A 10,000-nucleotide genomic window follows, 5' to 3' on the forward strand; every position below is an offset into this window, starting at 1 on the left:
TTCTCTCTCTCTCTCTCTCTCTCTCTCACTCTCTCTCTCTTGTTATGAGAAAAAGAACTAGTGTTAGGAAATTTCTCTCTCTCTCTCTCTCTCTCTCTCTCATTCTCTCTCTCTATCTCTCATTCTCTCTTTTTCTTTCTCTCTCTTCTTCCCTCACTATATCATTCTATCTCATTCTTTCTCATTCTCTCTATTATTCTCTCTCTCTCTCTCTCTCTCTCTCTCTCTCTCTCTCTCTCTATTTCTCTCTCTCTCTTCCTCTTTCTCTCTCTCTCTCTCGCTCTATCTCTCTTTTTCTCTCTCTCTATATATATATATAAGTTTCTTTCTTGTCTCGACCTCCGTCAAGGGTATCATCAAATCCCTTTGGCAAAGCTTACCGTGTGCGATTTGCAGGCATTTTTAGAGCAAGTTCATTAAGGGGTTTGCGGGCATAACGAGACCATTAGTTGACTTGACCAGAGAGATTCGGTCTGCTGATAATAAGTGTAAATTCAAGTGGAACCCTAAGGCAAAGGAAGCATTTGAGTTTTTAAAAATGACACTGAGTGAGGACAGTGTTAAGGACTCCAGACAAATCGTCCTATTATCCAGGGTTACCACGTGGAAGTTCATTCAGACTATAAACCTTTGCGATGTTTGTTCACGAATAAGGAGGGATCAGACCGGGTGGCCACGTGGCGGATGGCCATAGCTGATCATGACATTCACGTGGATTATAAACCTGGGAAGGATAACGTAGTAGCTGATGCGTTATCCCGCATTAGAGAGGCAGATGATTGAGGCGACGCTTGGGAGTTACGGAGAGGCGACCACGTGGACTCTGGCCCTCTTTCCCTTCAGTAGAAACCGCTTACATTTATCCATGAAGATGATGTATGTTGTAATCAAGATGGTTGTTGAGTGTAGGTTGACTGTTGAGGTCCTGACACGACACTTACTAGCTGTCACTGGTGAGAGATAACACGGAAGAATCAGTAGTGTGTAACTCGTGGGTTACGGTTGCTGGTTTATAAATTGTATTGTTATTTTTCTGTATTTTCTTAGTTTATTTTTGAGCAAGGGCTAAATCAGGAAATTATTTTGAAAGGTTAGGATCTTATTAGAAATATCATTTCATTTGGACTGAAGAGAAAATAACTAGATTATGTTATATTTACCAGCTGTGGTATATCTGGCCTGAACTAGTTTTTCACGCGTGGTCCATGAATTTCATTACTTTTCATTCCTCTAAAATTCTATCATGTAATAAAGTAACAATTACATATGTATTTACAAATTCAACCTCCACTTGATCTCAAATTTATCTAAATGGGAAAGTCTAAGCTTGGATAAGATCAGAGAAGTTCCTGTATATCAAAGTGTGACTGTCTAATCAAAATAATCTGATCGAACTGCTGACTATTCCAACTAGAATTAATATGGTCATCAATGGGCTGAGATGAGTTGACTGACCTGCAAATCTTCGCCCTATGTAGTCCGGTTCAAGTCAACTAGGCACCCAATGTTCTTACTTTGTTTTTAGTTCTCGTTGACAAATATTAAATGCATCCTTTGAACACTTATGTAACTGATAAACATTAATGTATTTGTGCGCGCTCGAGTTCGTATGTAAGTGTACATTGCAGGACTTATAAAACTGCTGGGATTTTTTTCACTTAAAGAGAAAAAGTGTCTGTATGTTTTTCACTTGATAGGACTTTTCTCCCGGTAAACATTTTCGATTTTTTTTCCTCTCAAAAGCACTTAATATTCAGTGAATCATTACTCTTCTCTCTTTCAACTTATATATAAATCCAAGGGAAATATATTAATCCTAGAATGCATAATCCTTTTTCATTTTATTTCGTTTTCCTCTTCTAATCAGGAGGGGGAATGCAGGTGACATGGAGAAAAAGAGGGAGAAAAAGACTGGATCGAAAGAAATGGAAAAAGGCAAGAATGATCGAGAAGGAAAAAGGAAATGGAAGAAGGAGGAAGCGAAAGGATGAAAGATAAAGCAAGACATGAGTGAGGGAGATGAAGAACAGGGGAGAAAGAGACAAGGGAGAACAGCGTAGAAACGTAAGGAGGAATTGGGGAGGATATGGAGAAAGAGGGAGAGAAAGGAAGGCTGGAATGAGGGAGGTAAAAAGAAAGAGGGAGAAAAAAAAATGAAAAAAAAGAATGAGGGAGGAGATGGAGAACAAGGGAGAGAAGGGAAGGGAGGAACGAGGGAGGAGATAGAGAACGAAAAGGAAGAAACACATGGTAGGGAGAAAAGACAAAGAACGGATAATGGAGACAAAATAAACACAGGGAGATGATGAACGAGAGAGAGAAAAACAGGAATGAAGGAAGAGGAGATAGAGAAGGAGAAAGGAAGAAAGAAAGAATGAGAGAACACGAAAACGAGGACAAAAAGAGAAGGACAGGGAGAAGAGAAGAGGTGGAGAACGAAAGAGAAGAAAGAATACAAGAATCAGTGGAAAACAGAAAATACAGGAGAGAGAAAATGGGGGAAAATAAAAACAGAAGAAAGAGGTATAAAAAAACATACCTTGCAACAGGTATTTCCTCTTTAAGATTAAGGAAAAAATGCACGGGCAGTTATACAGGTTTTTAATATTTCTTATTTTAGAAATAATGAAACAAGAGACACAGTATTTTGCCATTTTATTTGCAATCTAAATATAATTCTCAAGTACAAGTTATTCATAATGTGATCCTTTACATGTTAAGAAGAGCAGCAAAATATAATTTCAAAAGATATACATTTCGTTTCTTTTATTATGAAGGAGACAATAAGAAAAGCTGGGAAATATTGCAGATCACAGAGAGTTATTGCATACGTGACTTGCATTTGCAATGGTCTTGTTTGTACTGAATACAATCTTGTAAGGGATCTATAATATTTTCATACTGGGTAACAACACCCTCTTACATTTATCATATACATGTAAAAGCATGTACCTTCAAAATCCTTTTTGTATAAAATCTCATTAAAATATTCATCCTCATTCTAATGCTCACACGTAAGTAATACTCAAGCTATTATCTTATATATCAAATCTAAATGGCTTTATCATATTTTTTTTAGCTCTAACACATACAGAGGAGCTGCTTAGAGTGACCTAAGATCATCCACATTAAAAAAAAAAACACGAAAAACAAAGGGAAAACCCACATAAAAAGGTACTACTAGTGTTTTGTAGCTTATAATAATCACAACAAAAATGTGACTATACTAAGCACTGCAACATCTATTTGCATTCACTAAAAAAATAACAAACAAAGGTTTTCTAGAGTAGAACAGATGCCAAGAAATAAAGGGGGGTGGGGTCATACAACAGAGGAGGAGGGAACAGTTTAAAAATTGTCTATGTGAGTCTGGACCAGCCTTCATACACTAGACATCATATCTTGCACTGTTCTCAAACTTAATCAGTAAAACTAAAAAACACTATATAATCAGTCAAACAATAACACTAAAACTGCCTCTTTTTTACACAGCATTCTATGCAGTTTTTCAACTTTGTTTTCAAAATAATTGTTCCAGGTTTGTTCAGGTCTATATAATTAGACACTTTCATCCCCTCCTTAGTTATTCCAAGATATTACACATTACATAAGCATTACTTAACATTAAATATTTTTTATTGAAGGTCCTATAATATGCAGCAGCTTCTCTCTACCGGCTCTATAAGTGACACTCTTCACCTGTTTACGGAAGGCTACACGTATCTGACACCACAAATCGAAAGGCTACCCCTCCATTGGCTCTCCCATGATTACAGTGTTCCATCTATCCTCCCGTGACTACTGAAGGCTGATAAGAACTTAGAGCAAACATAAATCGCCATTTCTCTCTTGAAAGCTACATAATAAAAAACATATACCATCCATGAATCTCAACTTAGTAAAAGACCATCGTACATAAAGACTTACATTAGCCATCAATCTCAACTCATACACATGGATTTCCTCTTATTACAAGAATTGACCAAAGCCAAGAATCTCAACTCCTACACATGGATTAATTACTCATTCAAGAATCTCCACTTGATCTCTAGTCGTGGATCTGATCGGCGTTGGCGAAGCGGACGTACTGGTATCTTGAGAAAAGAGCAGCTCGAAGCTCCAAGTAATGCTCATGGTCTCGAGTTTCTGCCATGACCTTCACCTGGGGGATCACAATCGAGGTCATGAATTGTATTTTCAGATTTTCTTTTGTGTTTTTTTTTTTTTTTTTTTTTTTGGGGGGGGGCGGCTAGGAGTTTTGACCAAAGCGCTTTTTTTCAACTTACCGGTACTTAGGTACTTTCTGGCCAAAGCAATTTGTCTTACATAGACTAAAAAAAATCTCTAAGCAAATCTAAAGAAAGGGTTTGTCAAATGGTGAATGTTTGTAGTCAATGTTTAATGCAAAATAAATTCTGGGTTTACGTGTTTATTTCACATATTCTTTTAGGAAAAAGAAATTTTGACCTTATGAAAGAAAAAATTCTAATGGTTTCTCCGGTTTCGAAAAAGGTGACAGAGAAGGGCTAATCTACAAAGCATGAAGTGCCGTGAGTGTGATATCATTTTTATATATACACACAAGTCATGTTCCTTTTTAGGTATAATTTCAAAGCTAATTGCTATCCTAAAACATGTCCTGAAATTGATGTGCAATAAACTGAAAATCCTTCTCTCTCTCTCTCTCTCTCTTTCTTTCTCTCTCTCTCTCTACTTATCCATTTATCTCTCTATTTATCTGACTATCTATCTATCTATCTATACACGCATATATACTATTTTCCAATCATACTCATTCTGTCACTAACATTTCTTTATCTCTCTCTCTCTCTCTCTCTCTCTCTCTCATTCTCCCCCCATCTTACACTCTCACTCTCACTCTATCTCTCTCTCTCTACTTATCAATTTATCTATCTATTTATCTAACTATCTATCTATCTATACACGTATATATATTATTTTTCAATCATACTCATCCTGTTACTAACATTTCTTTATCTCACTAATTCTCTGTCTCTGTCTCTCTCTCTCTCTCTCTCTCTCTCTCTCCATCTTATTCACTTTCCAACTCACTCACGCTTTCACTCTCACCTTCTCTTACACGCACATGCACCCTCCCACTCCCTTATCCACACACACTTCCCTCACACCCTTTGTCCACAACACACCACACTGCACACGGTGCCCAGAGAGTAGTAGTATGAGCCCGTATGCATATGCAAAGGCGTATACAAAACATACACTTATATGGACAGACCAAAAAGCTGTAACAGTAAATGCATACGTATCGTAACCGGGTACTGCTTTTCTGCACCGTTCTTTTGTACCTACACATGCTCAGTATAATTTTAATAGATAAAACGCAAAGACGTCTCCCACTGGTCTGCAAGAGAATATATTACACCGAAACCATCAAAGTAAAATCAAAGAACACAAAAATAAATAGTTAAAACAAACAAAGAAAAAGGAAAATACTACTTCCACGCGTTTTGCTTTTGTTTTCTTTAGGCACAAGCAACATAATGCATGCACAGCTACCAGAGTAGGCAAGTAAGGACAAGCGAACACAAAAAGCACACTCAGTCAGAAAACAAAACAGAAAAACACTACAAACGTGAACAGAAAGCAGCATACGGGATAGCGAGAGAAGAGCGCGCGAGCAAGAAGAGGTTGGGGGGAGTGAGTGGAGGGGAGGAGATGGGTGGACGGAAGAGCTATTCCCTGTGCGAGGCGTCCGCCGGCGTGACCGCTTGGCTGCCGAAGCGGAGGATCTTGTAGCGCTGGTAGAGAGCCGAGCGCAGTTCCTCAGAGTGGTCCCTGTCGCGCGTCTCACAGAGCACCTTCACCTGCGAGACACACCACCGCATGCTTCACCTACACACTCAAGCACCTTCGCCCTGGTTAGTTAGCTTAAGGGATGTCCTCCCCTAAAACCCTTTCCCTACTTCACTGTCCCTCCCCTTCCCGTCTCCTCCGTCTCTTTAAGCATCACAATTCTGGATTTTTTTTCCCTTATCACTAAAGAGGTCCTTCCCTTGGTGCTAGGGACCAATCAACTGTGCAAGGATGGGGTGGTCGCTATGCAATACGGATGGGAATTGAATAGTATTTTTTTTTCTATAAATATAATGAATATACTGAAGATTTTCCTTCTAGTGTGTAAACCGTTTGGAATGTGATTTTTATATGCAGATGTATTTCAACATGTATTTTATTTGCTACTCTCATCGTATTGTATAATGAACCTTCCCTCCTTGGATAATCTGAAGTTAATTTTATACATTTCCATAGGTTATTTAATTTTCATTATCATTATTTTATAATTCATTATGTAATGACTTGTAAATAAAATAATCACCCCAGTTGAACGTAAATGATTAGCACTTGATATATTATATATTATCAAAGCTACTATATATATATAAGTCACTGACACTCCAACTAAATACACACTCTGCAAGTATATACACTCTACATGTATATATTCATATATATATATATATATATATATATATATATATATATATATATATATATATATATATATATATATGTATATATATATATATGTATATATATTGTGAGAATATATTTTACTAAAGCCAAACCACACGGATGTCATGTATTTTAAGGTGTTTTGCAAGAGACTCCAGGAATAGATATATGTCTATGTATTTCTTTTACATAATAAAAAAATCTTCTTTCTCCCTATTCACATGTCACTATGTTTTGTACACTGTGCTAAGTTCCCAAAAAGTTAGATTTCTTCTATCGGTTTGGCAATTAGCGAGACTTTTAGAAACGGATAAATTTTGAGCTAGGTCTAATGAGTTTTCTCAGGGTGTCATAGACACAAAACAATAAAATCAGATTATTCTCTAAAAATAATTATGAATTCTAGAAGCCCCAAATACTGTACAATATTAGCTTGTTACTGTCACCCATATTTTCTAAGCTTTATCTACATTCTAAAATTCAGGTCACTCTGCCTTGCCAAATTACATAAGACAACTGATTGAGTATACATTATTTTGTGTGTGAAGTTAATCTAATCTATGGACTCAAATTTAGTTTTATACACTTTAAAACACTACAATAATTAGGAAGGAAGGTAAGAACTACTAACTTGTCATGAAAAAAAAACTCATGCTGGTCATACTTATTTATGGTCCTGTTTTGTGCTCATGACAGTCTACTCATAATTATGACTACGGTATATTCCAAACATCAAACCTCAAAAAAAAAGTAAAATAAATAATTGAAACATGCTATCCCTCCCCCGAGTGATACAATAATATGCATCAGTATTTTTTCCCCAAGCTAACTACTTGTTCTAAGTCTCACTCAGGCCCATGGCATGGTTGGAAATATTAGTTGAACATGTTAGTAGTGTCAAGTAAAGCCACACATGATACGTAGCCTGAAATTGCATTCACGGTCTTTCGGAGCAAAAATGATAAATAAATGTGGTAAGTTCATAAATAAATATCAGCAAAAACAAATCTAAGTTGATCAACAAATAAATGGATAAATAAAAAGAACATCAAAATCATGTGTGGCTCTACTGTAATCTCTGTTTTGAATACACAACACTGATGCAACACCATCAATGCTGTTATCACTGATTACAAAAAGAAAAAAATAATAACAACAAAGGGGGAAATGAAGAATAAGCTTGAAGCACTTCATCACAAAACTAAGAAGATTCTTAGTAATGTAGAGACACGAGAAACATAAGAAGGTCGTGGGAGGGAGAAATCAGATGAAATTAACAGAGCCACAGCTTTGTGGTTATCAATACTTCACAAGCTTTTTTTTTTTTAGTAAAAAAAACACAAAATCCCAGCTATACCTCTGCTTTTAAGTTGTTGTTTTTTGTTTGTTTTTTGTTTGTCTGTTATCTAAAGCTGGAGTTCTTACCTCAACACTGAAGATGTCGTTCTTAATCCAAGCTCTTTCGTGCAACATGTCCTTGATGGAAACGCCCAAGTTGGCCAGCAGTCTCGTCAGCTCAGCAATACCTGTGTGTGGTTGGTTTTATTTTTTTTTCAACCATTACTCTTATCACTCTTATCACTTTAGAAAGTAGGCGGTGGAGAATAGATTGAAGAAAGACGGTGATATATTCGGGGATTGGATGTAATGGTGGGAGAAATGAGAACAGAGACATGGAGGGTGCAATGCAGAGTGCTTGGCTTGTTGTCTAAGCGATCACATATCTTACTGTAAGGGAGTGAAACTTCTATGTACTGTGCACGGTGAAACAAATAGAAGCTTGGTCACACAAACATATATATATATATATATATATATATATATATATATATATATATATATATATATATATATATATATGTACATATATATACATACATATATATATTATACATATATATAATATATATATATGTATATATATACATACATATATATATATATTTATATAACATACATACATATACATATATATATATATATATATATATATATATATATATATACATATATATATATATATACATATATATACATATATATATTTATATATATATATACATACATATATATGTATATATGTATATATGTATAGATATACATATATGTATATATATGTATATATACAAATATATGTATATGTATATATATATATATATATATATATGTATATATAGACATATATAAATAAATATATAAATACTGATATATATATATATACATATATACATATATATATATATATATATATATACATATATACACACATGTACATATACATAGACATATACATATACATTTATAAATATATACATACATACATACATAGATATACATATACACCCACATATATAAATATATAAACCCCCATCCCCACCCATATACGCCCTTACAAGCCCCTACCCCCCACCCCACCCACCCACTCGCCCCACCAACCTCCGGGTCTGTCGCTGACGGTGACGGTGAATTTGACGAGACGGCCGTCCGCCGCCAGGCCCCTCTCCAGGCAGCGACCGAGGATTGTGGTGTCGATGTTGCCTCCGCACAACGGTATGACGACCCTGTGTGGTGCCGTAAAGAGATTTTTAAGAAATTGTATGATTTGATGGATAATTGGTGTGGTTGAGATTCTGTATCATCGCGGATTTGGAATTATGATTAGGAAGGTAGAAATATCAGCTTAGAGATACAAGCTTCTTTTGAAGGAGACACAAAGGCAAACACAATGCACTGTATTTGACGAAGGTACACAGTAACCTTATTAGGACTCACTCGTTCATAATTCCCTTCTTAATCTTACAAAAAAAAGCGTTCACTTTACCACTTGCCCTTCACTTACAGACCAGTAACGTTTGTGCAATATATCTTAAGAGATAAAGGGGTCCGCTTGAATTTCACTAGTTACTTCTTGAATTTCTTGTCCTTCAAGCACAAATCATCTTACGAAAGGGTTTATGCAGAGACAAATATTCCTTTTCATTTTATATTCGCTAATAGGAAATAAGAAATAACAACTCATCACACACACACACACATATATATTAGTTAGCACTTTACAACTTGGCCACTTCTATAGAATTTTCAAAACCCTATCTTGTTTTCCATTACTTCCCTGAACCTTTGTTTGTTTGAGTGACTTTTGAATAACTTCATGTGGTCTCTCTAGCCATACGAAAGGCCAAAATAATTACTTACCTCTTACCCTCTATAAGAACACCAAACTTTATTTGTCCTTTTCATCTTACAAAGACCCTCCACCTACACAAGACCAAAAATCAACATTTAGTCGACTCCACATTCTTACAAAGCAGAATTTTTCAAAGGAGAATTACCTGTATTAAAGCTTAACCCTTTTTTTCGCCTAAAGCTTACTACAATTACAGCAACCTTTTCCAACCTTTCCATCTTACAAAGACCACAACCAGTTTAAAAGAAAACACTTCTATCATGCCCACCTTTTCCCCCAGACCACACTACATAAACACTGATCCATCTTAGACTTCTA

General features: G+C 35.8%; 1 protein-coding gene across 5 annotated transcripts in view; it reads right to left on the reverse strand.

The window, feature by feature from the left end:
- Positions 1 to 2,640: 2,640 nt before the first annotated feature.
- LOC122243920 (uncharacterized) overlaps positions 2,641 to 10,000 on the reverse strand; it is a 46,657-nt gene continuing 39,297 nt past the window's right edge. For 3 of the 5 annotated variants that reach the window (XR_015191272.1, XR_015191271.1, XR_015191273.1), the window contains exons 11-14: positions 8,932 to 9,056; positions 7,921 to 8,021; positions 5,635 to 5,846; positions 2,641 to 4,162 (exon numbers count right to left, since the gene is read on the reverse strand). Coding sequence is in view for 2 of the 5 variants with exons in the window: in XM_086539873.1 (XP_086395999.1) it covers positions 4,049 to 4,162; positions 7,921 to 8,021; positions 8,932 to 9,056 (340 nt within the window). In the remaining 3 variants the exon portion in view is untranslated. The remainder of the gene's footprint in view (positions 4,163 to 5,634; positions 5,847 to 7,920; positions 8,022 to 8,931; positions 9,057 to 10,000) is intronic. The other 2 variants (XM_086539873.1, XM_086539872.1) reach the window with 1 other exon arrangement.

The sequence above is a fragment of the Penaeus japonicus genome, unplaced genomic scaffold (genome assembly GCF_977035675.1).
Source record: "Penaeus japonicus unplaced genomic scaffold, GWHDUDI00000001_assembly GWHDUDI00000009, whole genome shotgun sequence".
NCBI classification, from domain to species: domain Eukaryota; kingdom Metazoa; phylum Arthropoda; class Malacostraca; order Decapoda; family Penaeidae; genus Penaeus; species Penaeus japonicus.